This window comes from Oncorhynchus mykiss, chromosome 6 (genome assembly GCF_013265735.2).
Source record: "Oncorhynchus mykiss isolate Arlee chromosome 6, USDA_OmykA_1.1, whole genome shotgun sequence".
Taxonomy (NCBI): Eukaryota; Metazoa; Chordata; class Actinopteri; order Salmoniformes; family Salmonidae; genus Oncorhynchus; species Oncorhynchus mykiss.
This window is the reverse complement of record NC_048570.1, coordinates 60,808,842-60,823,795: the sequence shown is the minus strand read 5'-3', so window position 1 is coordinate 60,823,795 and position 14,954 is coordinate 60,808,842. Positions and strand designations below refer to the sequence as shown.

The 14,954-nt window shown below is 42.5% G+C and overlaps 1 protein-coding gene across 1 annotated transcript in view; it reads right to left on the bottom strand.

Annotated features, from left to right (window-relative positions):
• Positions 1-8,213, bottom strand: part of LOC110526274 (A disintegrin and metalloproteinase with thrombospondin motifs 18) — a 47,878-nt gene extending 39,665 nt beyond the window's left edge. The window contains exons 1-3 of the mRNA XM_021607089.2: positions 7,888-8,213; positions 7,693-7,771; positions 6,601-6,920 (exon numbers count right to left, since the gene is read on the bottom strand). Of these exons, the coding sequence (XP_021462764.2) occupies positions 6,601-6,920; positions 7,693-7,771; positions 7,888-7,989 (501 nt within the window). The 5' untranslated portion in view covers positions 7,990-8,213. The remainder of the gene's footprint in view (positions 1-6,600; positions 6,921-7,692; positions 7,772-7,887) is intronic.
• Positions 8,214-14,954: the final 6,741 nt, after the last annotated feature.

Genomic DNA, 14,954 nt, shown 5'->3' with positions numbered 1-14,954 from the left:
CCTGGAATCTCACTAGCCACTTCCTGTTGTGATGTGCCTGCTCCCCTTTAACCCACAACAAACGTTAACCAACACCCTGGAGGAAATCCACTGTTAGCTAGCTAGCGCTTCCCATTGTCTGCCAACCCCCCACACCACCTCACACTCAATTATCACACATGTATTCCATTTGTCTCAGAAACATACCAAACTTTACTGTAAAATATCTATCAACATCTTCCAGCAGTTAGCATATGGAGGTGCCTATGCTTGATAATGGGAGGAAATTGATTCCATCTGTCGGGATGTGGTGCGTCTCTCTTCTTGTTCTGCCTGAACTGTATGTCTGTGAGAGTCCTGAGAAGACTAGAAGAACTGCCAGATGAAATGTAAAAGTAGAACACTGGAGGGACAACTTGCAAAGAAAACATAAGCATACTAGTAGCCATAAAATATCACTAATATCAGATACTGATAGTAATATCAGGTGATATCAGGTACATACCTCAATGTACTGTATTATTTCTGGCATTACATTTAATACATGTTTTGCTATGTATAGTAACATGCTGTTAAATGGATGTTATTCATGACAACATATATCCTCTGAAAGGTACTTGAGATTTATGGAATTTCACAGGGAGCAAAGAGACACCAGGTCCTGAGACTTCAAGTAATATTGATGTGGCAGACCTCTAGTGATTTCCTTAAATGTACACTTGTAAGAGTTACACAGATTAGAGGGAGATGTCCTCTGTTAAACACCAGTCTATTTCTCCTCAGACCTGCAGACATCAGACGACTCCCCCCACCACCGTTCTCAGTTTACAGCATAACATGCACGTGGTTACTCTGAGGAGACAGTTTTCCGAACCCAACAGTCTATGTTGTTGGGAATTAGCAAATACACCAATGGTCTCAGAGGACTTTCCTATGGAAGCTATTACAACACGACTTTGCTTTTGCTTTCATGTGGTTTTCTGAGGCCTGTGACGACACACATGTAACCTTACACATTTCGACCATGCATGTCTTCAGTGTAAGTGCGAGGCACAATTTATAGCTCGTTCCTTAGGATCTGTTGCGGGGGGAAACGTAATTAGCCTGTCTTTGTGTAAACTGTAGCTGCTTTTAAGGCTCCCAACCATGACATTATATTTTAAATTAGTAAGTGCTTACATGCTGTTAAAGACTGGGAGAGAGATGTGTGAGAAACCCAAACCCGGTGATTATAAAGCTCTAAAACGCATCTGCACTCCAGCTCAGTGTTACATGTGACCACAGTGTCGGCGAATGCAGACCAGAGCATCCACATCACTCAGTGTCTGTCAGCTATGGTAAAAGGATACAGGCCATTATCAGTCCAAAATACAGCCCTCGTCTGTGTGAGAGGCCTATGTCTCCGTGTCTATCATTCGACCTGGTCAATAATGATTTGAGTTTCCCTCAGCGTTAGCCTAGAGCATTCCACAGAGTGTGTGGCGTCACTAATTGCCTTTAAAGAGCATAGACACCCACTGAGCAGCCCTTGTTCTCCAAATAAAGCACAGGTGGGCCTGGAAACACCATGGCTAATGATGTTATAGAGCCCCCTTATCAGCTGAATCGAAATGGGCAAGGTTCACCTCATTTTCCTGTCAGCCCAGTTGGGACCAAGCAACTTCCTCTGACAGTGGATGATGACTCAGCAGGTGGCCAAATTGGGAAGTCCACTATTTCAGGCAGTCAGTCCCTCCCAAACTCACCAAAGGTCAGAAATAGAGAAAAGGAGAGGATATGAGGGGGAAAGAGAAATTGAAGTAAATATGGGATATACTGTATATGGTTCTGTGTTCAATTTAAGCTAACATCTTTACTGTTTCCATTGCTTCCAGTACTCTGCCCTGAACCTCGGACACGGTCACTAGCCAGCTACCATCCAGTACTCCACCTTAAGATACTTTTGCCCTATGTACAGTCATTGAACACCAGTCACTTTAATAATATTTACATACTGTTTTACCCACTTTATATGTACATACTGTATTCTAGACATGGCTCATCCTATATAGCTGATTGAGGACCTTCTTATTGATGAATGTGTTTTTCTTTCTACTTGCATATTGGATTTATATTTTGATGTGTGTATTTTCTGTCATTTCTGTCATTCAGGGCTCATTTGTAAAATAGACCTTGGTCTCAGTATGACTCCCTGATCAAATAAAACTTTGATAAATAAAGAATCTACTGCTATACACACACACCTTTTCTATTCACATACTGTCCATACTGTCTATACCCACCATTCACATACATACGTATGTATCATTTATATTCCGGACTCAGGAAGCTAATTTCCTGCAATTCTATCCATTTTGCTCTGGGGTTGTGTACTGTGCATTTAAATACTGTGTTCTCGACATAGCTCATACTAATATTTCTACTACTGTACATTGCATTTTAGTTACACTGTTTATGCACACAGCATATTTATTTCTATACTGGATTCTCGACATAGCTCACTCTAATATATCTACTGCTGTACATATCCTTCCTAGAATATTCCTTGTGTAAATTCATCCAGTGTAGATACGTGTAGGTTGCATTTGGATTACTGTTACATTGCTATTTGGGTTGTTAATTGGATTCGTTACGACATTTCTTAATTTCTTTATTTTTTTACTTTTTGGATTATGTATGTATTATTTTGTATTGCTACGTATTGCTGCACTGTTGGAGCTAGAAACACCAGCATTTAGCTGCACCTGTGATACCATCTGCAATATCTGCAACCAATGTTGATTTGGTCTGTTCTGCAACCATGTTTGTGCACGTCTTGTATACAGAGAAAAATTGTTCACAAAAGCAGCCATACAGGTCAAAACGCTATCCTCATTTAACGACAAGCCAGAACCGCTGTTGGAAAATAACGTATTGTCTAACAAAAGGGGTACTGCATCTATTGTGCTGACACAGACGGGTCGAGGAATATGTATGGATTCTGCTTTGTGAAGTGACGACCACTTCAACACTCCTCATTCGTCTTGTGTGAGAAACCCGAGCACAATGCCTGTGACAAGAGCAGAATGGCAAGGGCCTGGCTCCCTCTCCTCCTGGCATCTAGCGGTGGGCACTACATCACTGTCACCACGGAGACCACCAGGGAATCTCCCTCCGCAGCGCTCACAACATGACCGGCTCACGTCGTATGTGGCATAACAGCCTATGAGTTATGAGTGGGACTAGGGAGCCAGAGTAACTACAGAGTTCCAACAGACGTTCCAATTTGTCCAGTCCTCTTATGAAAATGGACAAGTACAAATGCCCAAAGTCCTACCTGAGAATTCCTCATCATGTGTCAGACTCAGCCCTACGCCCTGTACGCCCTGCATCCATATGGAGCCCATTGTGGGGGGATGGAGCCCATGGGACACTGAGCAGAGAGAGTTGTGGTTTACAGTAGGTCATATGAGGTGCTGAGAAAGAACTGAGCATCAGCCATCTTGTTTATTTCAGGCCTGTGCACAACATTTAAATATGATACTCTACAGAGAAAAGTTCACTCCAGAACAATAATTTATGGTGACTAAATCACCTATAACTCATGTTTAGTAATATATATAGGACTATAATTCTGATTTTTTTTTAAAAATAATCCCACTAAACCGGTTATATGACGGATACCACACCACGGGAAGAGAATGAGTGTCTTTTTTTTCTCCACACAGTGGAACGTCCTACGACTTACATACACCTTGTTGAGACAGTCAAATGTGCATGTCTACTGACGTGTTTCCTTTCCTCAGATCATTGTTAAAGGATATCACAACTGTCCCTGCAATAAGACCCTGAGCAAAATAAACAGCCTCCTTTGAGGTGTCTGAGAGCAACAAGCTGGGGAATGAGAGAAAGGAAAGGAAAAGGGGAGGTTTGTTTTCACACTCATCCCCTAGTACATGGGGGTCATTAAAAAGACCCTTAGTACACATCAAAACAGACTCAATTACCTCCCTAATTAGAACCGGTCTACAACTCTACAGGGGTTGTGGGAAAAGAATACACCTAGCCCTCCCAGCCTCGTTTCGAAAATAAAGAAGAACAACAAAAACCTGTTCTCAGAATATATGTGGTTACCTAAGAGAGAGTGACCTGCTTTAATACCACAGGAAACACTGAAAAGAGAGATGTCTCAGAGAGACCACGTTTACATGCGCACAGTATTCCGGATGGTAGCTCATATCCCGCTTTTGGTCTTCCTCGGGATAAGCTGTTTACATGAACCTTTGATATCCCGTTCACGAGTATCCCTGTATCTGTAAATAAACAGAATATTCCTAATTGAAGTTCATATGGGTTAAATGGAATAATAACTGCAATCTGGACACTGACTGTAGGCCTATAACCTCTCACATGTAGAGTAATATAATATTGACTCTAGCAGAATTATGCATTTCTTGCAGTAACATTATACAACAAATGTTCATTTTGTCTCTTTCTTTCAGCATCTCTTGAGAAAATGTGAATGCGTGCGTAACGTGTTATCTTTGACACTTTTATGCAAGCAGACTATTTCAACCACATAAAATATGCCCCCTAGATGAACTTGAAGTCTTATCAGAAACGTGTTTCATCGTTTTCTCAGCTAGCACTTAAAACCTTTGAAGGTGTGGCTGTAACTGTATAGACTAAAGAGACATGCATCCTAACGTGGAAGAGGGGGCTTGGGAAAGGTCATGGCTGAGTTTGTCATGGTCGGACACGCTTAGCCAGAGAACCGGAATCCGCTGAAGGGGCAATCTAATGGCTCAACAGCCAGACAATATAGCTGGCTCACACACCAATGATCCCGCCGTCCAATAAGATAATAAATGACATATTAATGAAGGTCTCAGAGAGTGCATCCAAGCCTACTGTTCTTGTTGAGTTCAGTTCAGCTCTTGGGGTCTGGTCCTTGTGAGGAAGGGCTGGCTCTGTCACCCACTGTACGGAGCGGTGACCTGGGGAGGACAGCAGAGCTCTAATTTATCTCTCCCTGCATTCACAGAGGAATGGGAGAGCAGCTTTGAACTTGCACTACAGAGGAACTGAGGCCAGCATGACCCTGAAAGAGGGAGCGACTGAGGTCAACCACCGTGACCTCTGGAACAGAGAATGCAGGCAGAGAACTCCTGTGTGCAACCAGCAATACCTGTACAATTTTTTTTTAAACTGATGCCTTCAAGTCATTTGAGGTCAGCAGAAAAGAGAAAAAGAGAAAATACTTTCAACACACAAAGGAAGTACATGTCCTTCTCATGAGGAGTGTAATTAAAAACACCATGTTAAATTATTCAGGATTTACTAAGCAAATCCCCTATCCCCGGTCTTAATACAGAGTCTGCCTGTTCTTGATTTAAAAACAGAATCCCCCTCCATCTGCTGGGGCATGATGCACCCAAACAGTAGTTAAGAGGACCAGCGTGGGCGGACTGTGGAGGCCGGGGCTTCTCTGACCGGCCGTCTGTCTGTGTGCCAGCAGTGGAGACCTACACTACCACAAAGAGGGCCTCCATCGGCCCATAGAGAGAGCAACCATCCTCCCTCGGAGCACCACTCTAAACTCGGAATTAACATTCTTCTTGCAGAAAAAAATTCTAGCTCTCACCCAAACAGGCTGCCAGTGATCCTCTGTTTCCAGGCAAAAGAAGCTGCTGAGGATCAACGGGGATGAATGGGTCCTCATTTGTACTTAATCCAAAGCTCCTCGTGAAGGGGAGATGACATGTGGGGTTAAACTCCTCCAGGCTATGCACTCTTTCAGTGCAACAGACAGACCTTCTTTCTTGTGCATTTTCCTCTCTTCCCCTTTATTCAGTTTTAATGTACTACTGTAAAAGTATGTATTTTAATGTGGCTCTCCCTCCCTTCCATCTGAAATCTAAAAGTAGAAGCACATTTTAAGAAACGATAGACTAAGTGAATTTCTGATGGCCCTCGGGTCATCCTTGGGAAAAGAAAAAAGGATAACTGAGGAGGAGAAAAACAGATCAAAGAGTCCTTCCAGTCTATTCAAATGCGTCTGCTCCCAAATCACATTGTGTCCTTGCACAGTTTTAAAAATAATGGGTCACTGCTGTTTAATTGTGGAGAAGCTACTACTAATGAAAAGAACAATACAAAGATTAGCACTGCCAGCCAAGCGGCTGAAACTTCACCCTGGGTTTAATTGCACTGAACAAGGGAGATGGGGAAGCAGGGCAAACAAGGGACAAAAGAGCAAGGAGCAAAGGAGGTAGAGGCTATTGGCAAAAATAAAGGCATGTTTTATGGAGGCCTAGTGTCCGGGGTGGGACATGTGATCTGCTTGTCCGCCTAAGGGAGGAAATAGTGAGCAAGACACTAAGGCCAGCAACTTTAAAAAAAAAAACAGAACTGTCTCTTTTCCACTCTCCTCACTTCTTCTCCCCCCCCGTTTCTCACTCCCACACACACACCCCTCTCTCCCTCTCTCTTCCTCACACACAGAAACAGAAACACAATATTTTTCTCTTTCATTGCTTACTTTGCATAATACAAAAGGTGGTTTGACTCAAGGTGTAATCCATGACAAATCTAAATCACGAGAGAAAAAAAACACGTTTAACGACTCAAGGGGACACTTACCAAGCCAGAACATGTAGATATGGCTGCAGAGGAAGCTGTGAGGTTGCGTATAAATCCCTGATACAAGCAGTCCTGATGGGCTGGCTCCTGTGCCAATGTGGTGATGCCCTCTGTCCCCAGTACCTGTACTGTGAAGCCCTCTGCCACTACCATGGCAGGCTGTAAGTCCAGGTGCATGTCCCTCCCGAAGGCAGAGAGCCTGTAGTGTACAGGGCCCCCAATGGACGACAGGGACCTCTTATTCCGGCCTCGCCGCAGCATATCGTGGGACACATACCCACCCCGAGCATCCACCTCAATTGGGGTCACAAACATGTAATCTGGGGGAGAACCACAGAAAAGTTCACCACCAAACCCACATCCAATAAGTTCATCTTATTGGCACAAAGCATTTGCACACATTTCAACTCCCTCTAGTCTGTTTATACTGATCACGGTATAATTGATCAAACAGTGTTATAATATTTAAGTGACTTATGAGGGGAGAATTTGATATCATACTGGCTTGTGTATTCGGGTCTTTCATAATCAAACCAAGTTTCAGATCCAAAAGTTGTAAACCTTATTCCACTACCATAGCCTATATTAATCTAATAAACAGTTATTCAATAAGAGCACAACGACACCCATCATTTAGGAACAGTATCAGACGCCACGTAGGCCTAATAGGAACGCCCAGAAACAAATCCAAATCTTTTTTTACAGTCACATCCACTCTCATTGGTAAATCAAAGAATGTAAATCATCTAAACTCTACCCGCCCCGTCGCCAGCTGCTCAAGGAGGAAACTGCCGCTTCTGCAGGGAATTCCTTCACCGGCAAACGCGCGTGGCTTAAATTTACCAGCCAAGAAGACGAGAGAGGCAGTATGCGCGCAAGGCACCATGAGCGCTTTACCTGGTGACTCATCGATAAACCTGACACAACACATACAAGTAATGCGTTTTATTCTTTCTGAACAGTAGCTTTGTTATTGTTTCATTCGAAAAGATTGTAAAAGTTACAGACTGTTGCAGACTACAATGTTGTTAGTAACCATTGTCTCATCAGTTATGGAGAGAAGTAAACAACCGGCCCGTGCAAAATACAAACCATGATTCAGTCCACTGGTGTCACTGGCAAAAGTGGACGAAACAGAATGAATGGAATGTGAGCAGTAGATATGCAGCGTCTGCAAAACGACAGGTAGCAACAAGTTAATGGCACAACAAGCGCAACAGTGTACTGTAACAGGCAGCCTACTGCAATTTAAAAGTATATCTGATGATACAGTTAATTGTCACCTGCCTTCAATGTGTTCCAGAACCACAGAGTGGATAAAATCTTCACTGATGTGCAGCTGACAAGTGGGATAGGCAAAGTCCATATCAAAAGAAAAAGGCAATCCATGTTGGCATGCAATATCCTCCTCTGTTACCTCCTCAAAAAACACAGAAGTAATAACCTGTGGCAGCGGATAATGCAACTGTAAGACATTGCTGATTTCTTTAGGTGCCTTTTACATGTAATCACGTCTAGTCCGCCGGGTCCATTTGGCTGTGCCTGGAGAGGTAAAGCGCACTCGTGCGTCTTTCTGAAACAGGTAGCAAATCGCCGGAGTGCTGACTGTGCTCTCTACAGTGAACAGTGACAGTCAGCTCCTGCAGACCGTAAGTAGCACCAGCGGGTGGAAACGGAGATGGGCCAATCAGCAAAGAGCATCATCTTCTCTGAGATGAGTAGCCTACATTTGTGCAGGAAAGCTCTTAACTATCTTTGGCTCAGTGTTGAGTTTAACAAATTCGTGCTCCCCGCACAACCCACCGGGCAAAAACAGGTTAAATCAACGTTGTTTCCACGTTGTTTCATTTCAAAATTTCAACCCCCCCACCACCTATAAAGCTCTTCAATTAATATTGCAGGTCGATGCAACTTTCCAAATCAATGAAAATACAGAAAGTATTTGATTGGATGTAAATTGTGTAGCCTATAATTCAAGGTCAGATTTTAATTCCACTTCTGGAGTTGTATAAGAAATTTCCCACCTGACTGACCTTTGTATGAAATGTAGGGCCAGAGTAGAGAGATGAATAAACTATGTGTTATTATAGGCAAACCTTTCTATTCTACAACAGGTCATTCACGCAAAATTGTGAATTACTTGTAAACATAAAGGGATCATTTTTTGCACATTTGGGGTTAGTTTTTCAGTCGTGCAGCCTAGTGTGTTTTTTTCATTTAGCAGATGTGTCAGTGGCTTGGTCACTATCCCACCTTAGTCAAGAAGAGTATAGGCTAGTGGACAATACTAGCGACTGGGGCCCCCAAACGACCTTTTACGTCGTGTATGCCTGAAACCGGCCCTGTTAAACCCGTGCTCTTGAAATGATGTTAGGGGGCAACGTACGCTTCTAAACTGCGCGCAGTAGCCCGGAGACTGCCGCCCAGCTCCCCCCGGACTGCGGCGCACAAGAAAACGGTATCAACCCATGCAGAGAAGCACGAGATTGAATTTCACTAAATTTTCTAGAGTTTCCCCTGTTAGCTAACACTATCAACGTTCCCTTTACTGTAGAAATTGTGATTGAATCAATGCAATATTAGCCATTTTCAATGCAACGTACCGAAACAAAACGAACTATGCAAGATTTAGTATGCAAAACTAACTGCAGGAGATTTTGTTGAAGGCAGAACGCATTGGACACGCACGACACAGCCTGTAATCTACACAGACCATTGCGGTATAACCAATCAGAGCTGCAGTAGGCCTATATGTAAATAGACTATTGCCATATATGGATCTGTGAAATGTACTTTTTTTTATCTGTGAAGTTAACTTTGAACTGGACTGTTTACACGAATGAGCGGTCATGAGTACATGCGCTTGTTTTGAGATCAAAGCAAGAGCTGCATGTAGCCACTTGGGCACATTTTGTTTGCTAATTAGTGAGTTATTGGCTCAGTTATAGATAATTTGAAGTCAGCAATAGGGGAGTGATTGCTTCCTACAAGAGCACAAAACGTGTACATTTCTTTGAAAAGTAAGTCAGGTAAAGAGCCTTTTTCTGTGTTAATGGGGCAGTGGTGTATTTGGAGACCAGCTTCAATAAGCTACGATAAGTAGACCATAGGCAGAGGGTAGCATAATTTGTCTGATTCTCTGTAATAATGCTATGGGAATAATAATGTGTTTTATTTTGTAAAGTGGTGTCTTGCGTCAAACAAGTTGATAAACAGCTTAATGTCAAGCCCTGCATGTTTTTTTTCTTCTCAAAAGTCTCATGGAATGTAGGCCTACATTGAACACCACACATTGGCTGCTACTGTAGGCTGAATGATAGAACAGCTATTTCCATTTTATGGGATGCATTTCCTCCCTTGTTTTTGATGGTAGGCCACTCTGTGAAATGATTCAGAATCCGAATATTTGCCTATTCATGTGTTATAATATTTATGTATCCGTGGCCTGTATGGGTAGGATGTTTTGCACTCATGACATGATGCAGTCTAGACCAACCTGTAGCACACGGACACCTCAGCTGTAGCTACCCATTACCTCTCACTCCACCAACTTTTCACACTTTCACATCTGTGACCTGTGTCACAGCAAGCCCCCTGAGCTCCTGCCATGTCTGGGAGCTGACAGAGGACAGCTGCGACTGGTCCATCTTAAGGTGTAACCTACTTCTGCAGTTCTCTGTCTATAGCTTTTCAGTGGCATAATTATTTGGTATTATAGACAGTATTTACCATACGGTTGTGTATTATATTTTATGATTCTTATGGTTCTTACTCATTTATCGGGGTGGCAGGTAGCCTAGTGGTTAGAGCGTTGGACATGTAATCAAAAGGTTGACAGATCGAATCCCCGAGCTGACAACATAAAGATATGTCTCTCTGCCCAATAGCAAGGCATTGTTCCTAGGCTGTCATTGAAAATAAGAACTTGTTCATAACTGACTTCCCTAGTAAAATAAACAAAACTGTGTACTTTGCCAGTTTATGACATCATTTTAAAACATCTTGTTGCAGATATTGGAGTTAGGGCTAAAGTATAAAATACATATGATTTTGTTCACCTTACCAAAGTTTCAGTAAGTAAGTGACGAGATTGTGAAGGGTCAAATAAGCACGTCTGCTGTAAATGTAACGGAGGTGGTTCAGGGAACTATACTTGTGTAATTAGTTACCAAACAGCTCTCGGAGCTAAAGCTTTGGTTCTGCACTCTTAGAAAAAAGGGTTCCAAAAGGGTTCTTCAGCTGTCCCTATAGGAAAACTATTTTTTGGTTCCAGGGAGAACTCTTTTCGGATCCATGTAGAACCCTCTGTTTAAAGGGTTCTGCATGAGCACTTTTTTTCTATGAGTCTGGTTGTCTGTGCAGTTAATATTTATCATCTTTCCGAGATACTGTGGTTGCCATCGATGGTGTCAGGCCAGTCACCCACAGCCCTCTTAATGTGCTCAACCTATGGAACTGTTAAATTGCAAGTAGGACGGAGGGCAGGAAAGCACATTTTGCTTTGACTACAATGTGGTTGTTTACCAGATGGTTCTTGTTTTCCGATGTTTCTCTTTCTTCTCTCTTTTCAGTCCTGACAATGCAGGGTAGAGTGGCCACAGATGGCCCCAAACTGAACAAGGCCACACCACACCACTGTGTTCACAGATTAGTTTATATACGGTACACTTAACCAACTGTCCAAAATGTCCCAAAAGTCAAGAAGTTCACCCAAGCCTCTCTGCTCATTGGAGCCTGTCAGACAGCTAAGTTGTTTGTTTCAGGAGAGCAATACAAGATATCACATTACGAATACATGTAACCAGTGTGGTTCTCGTGGGGACGGATATAAAATCCCAGAAACCGCAGCAGGACATGACATCTGACAACAAAAGACCTGATTAACTAATGTACATACTGTGAACCGAGAACTCTCACTTGCTGTCATTTCAATATGCAAAGCTTATGCTATCATAAGCAAGCCACAGCAGTTTCCTCAGCATTTGCACTGGGAACTGGCAAAGAGAATTAGTGAATTCTGTTTTGAATCAAATTATTTACCCAATAACACAAATACTCAATGAGGTCATAACCAAAGGGTAACCTTAGAGACTTTTTAACGTTTTTTTCCCATTCTCTTTTCCTCCTTTGGTTTTGTTTGTTTTTAATTTGTTTGTTTGCTTATTGTGTGGCAGTCCCTCTTCCAGCCGTGGCTTGAGTTCAGAGTTCCGTATACTGCTCCCTGTATCTGCTCCTCATTTCCTTGTAATTTCATTGCTGGTCATATCTGCAAACGTTTTAGGGGGAGGATTTCTGCTATTTCTCCTAGATTTTATTTTTGGTGCTTTTCGTGGTTGCCACTGTGGCAGCCATATGTTTGCCTGTCACTCAGTCAGTGCTCGTCCTTTGCCCATGTGATTTCCCGTAACTGAGCAGCGAAATAACCCTGTTTTGTCTGCACGACATACCACCGATGCCATATGCTTTTTATCATTGAGCATGCATGGAGTACTTCGTATGACTTTTTATGTCGTTTTGAGGAGTGATATTTGACTTAGATTAGTCACTGTTCGTATGTCATTTTTTTGGGTCAGGATTTAGTCATGGTCATCATTTTTGGGAGATCGACTGAAGACCACACATTAGGCTAAATCAAATGATATACTGTATAGGCTAACCTCAGCATATATCATAATTGGGTCCTCTGTACTTACTTCCAGCATCCACACTTGGGTTATGGGGTCATCAATCAGAAGATGTGACATGAGCACATGTAACAGTGTAGTTTCCGTCCCTCTCCTCATCCCTACCTGGGCTCGAACCAGGGACCCTCTGCACACATCAACAACTGACACCCACGAAGCATCATTACCCATCGTGCCACAAAAGCCACAGCCCTTGCAGAGCAAAGGGAACAACTACTTCAAGGTCTCAGAGCGAGTGACGTCACCGATTGAAATGCTATTAGCGCGCACCACCGCTAACTAGCTAGCCATTTCACATTGGTTACACACACATTGGGTGGAGGGGTACGGTGGGGGGTCTCTCAAATTGTTTATTTTTCTCTGTCATCGAGAGCCCAAACAGTCTACAGGACTGGGTAATCGCCTTTCAATACTGACCTGCAAGCTTAACCCTTTATCCGAGTTCTCCTTCCATCCCAGTTATCCCAGTCCTAATGGCTGCTGAAGACCACAGTCTGACTGTTATCTCATCCAAAACTCAAGATCACATGTTTCAGGGGAGACCTGACTCACCTTTTATGTAAAATGGTCAATGTCATGCTTAACATTATTCATTTAATAGCACAGATTCTCATAGACCACTGATCAATGTGATTATCTGGAGAGCTGAGTGTAGCTAGGATGATGTTTAGTTTTAAGGTGATACATGGCAGATGTTGTTTCCTGGATAAACTATTTGACCTAAGCTATTGTCCCAAGAAATTGTGTCAAGAATCACAACCAAACAAGCAGCAGTGTTACACCTAGTAACATCTCCAATGGTTTATTACTGCAAAGCAAATTAAAGGAGTTTTGCTTAGCAGTAGAGAGAACATTTGTACATACAGAGTGTGTGGTGGGATTTCCCCAGTTTTACTCTGATCTTGAGGCGATTACAGGTTTTAAAATGTTTCATTACTTTTAAGCCAGATGTCAGGAGAAAGACATTGCCCATTTCCTTTGAATCAGCACTTGTATTTTTTTCACTCCATCTCTTTATGCCCTCAAACAAATCGACGTGCTAACTGATTTGTGTGTGTGTCTGATAGGGCTACTTACTGAAAGAGGGTTAAAGGGCTGATTGCATGATATATTTCCACAAATCTAACAACGTAGATTGATGATATTCCATCTAAATGGCAAAAGTTCATACAAAAAAAAATAATTATACACTTCTATTTTTGACCTCAAGAGGAACGGCCTGGTGGTGGCGGCAGTGTGTTGTTTACTGGAATACATGTTTGGTCAAGATGGGAAGAAAGTCAGACCGCTTCGGGTAGACTGGGTCATGGGAACCTATTATGTCCCATTATGTCTGGTGAAAACCAAACACTGCATTCCACAGTAAGAACCTCATACCAACGGTCAAGCATGGTGATGATAGTGTGATGGTTTGGGGATGCTTTGCCGCCTCAGGATCCTGCTCTGTATCAGAGAATTCTACAGGAGAATGTCAGGCCATCCGTCTGTGAGCTGAAGCTAAAGCGCAGCTTGGTCATGCAGCAAGACAATGATCCAAAACACAATGAAGTCTACAAGAAAATGGCGAAAAAACAACAAATTTGAAGTTTTGGAATGGCCTAGTCAAAGTCAAGACCTAATCCCAATTCAGATGTTGTGGCAGGACTTGAAATGAGCCGTTCATACTTGAAAACCACAAATGTCGCTGAGTTAAAGCAGTTCTGCATGGACGAGTGGGCCAGAATTCCTCCATAGCAACGTCAGAGACTGATCAACAACTACACAAAGTGTTTGGTTGCAGTCATTGCAGCTAAAGGTGGCACAACCAGGTATTGAGTGTAAGGGGGACATTACTTTTTCACACAGGGGAATTGAATGATGCATAGCTTTGTAAATTAAATCAATTAAGCATATATATTTTTTGTTATTTGTAAATCCAGGTTCCCTTTATCTAATATTTGGTTTTGATTGAAGATCTGATAACATTCAGTATCAAAAATATGCAAAAGTAGAGAAAATAATAAAAGGGGTCAAATACTTTTTAATGCCACTTCACTCCTGCTTGTGTAGTGTTTCTCTTCACGTCACTTTTACAAAGGTTTTTCCGACATGACCAGTCAAATTCAGATAAAATATAAATGTGAAATAATATGTCGTATTGGGACTTTTAGTTGGAAGGATGAAACAAATCAGAATGTTTAACAGCAACAGACCTCTACACTGTTCCCAAATGAAAACAATAAAACAAGTTACTGTCACAAATAATATTCAGTTGAATAATTTAGTGAGAAGAGTGCCAACACCTTTTTCCCAATAGTTTTGGGCTCCAGGGCCCTTAAACATACTTTAGATGATGTGATCAGAAAGCGTACCATTTGGCCCTGGTCCAAACCATCTGGGACTCTTTGGTAAGAGGCACTAGAAGTAGAACCCAGAGAGAGAGAGAGAGAGAGAAGAGCCTTATCAGGCCCCAGATTGTACCTGGTGCTACAGGTGGGCCCAAGGCCTAGAGGGGTGGGCTACACCAGCCAAGCCACCTGGCTCAAAGACAGACCCCTCTCAAGTGAACTGCCACTCATCTCACACAAACAGATTCACACACACACACACACACCCATACTGATTCACACATTTTTCACATTGTCATAGGAAACACATATAGAAACATACACTGCACAGCAAGCACACATA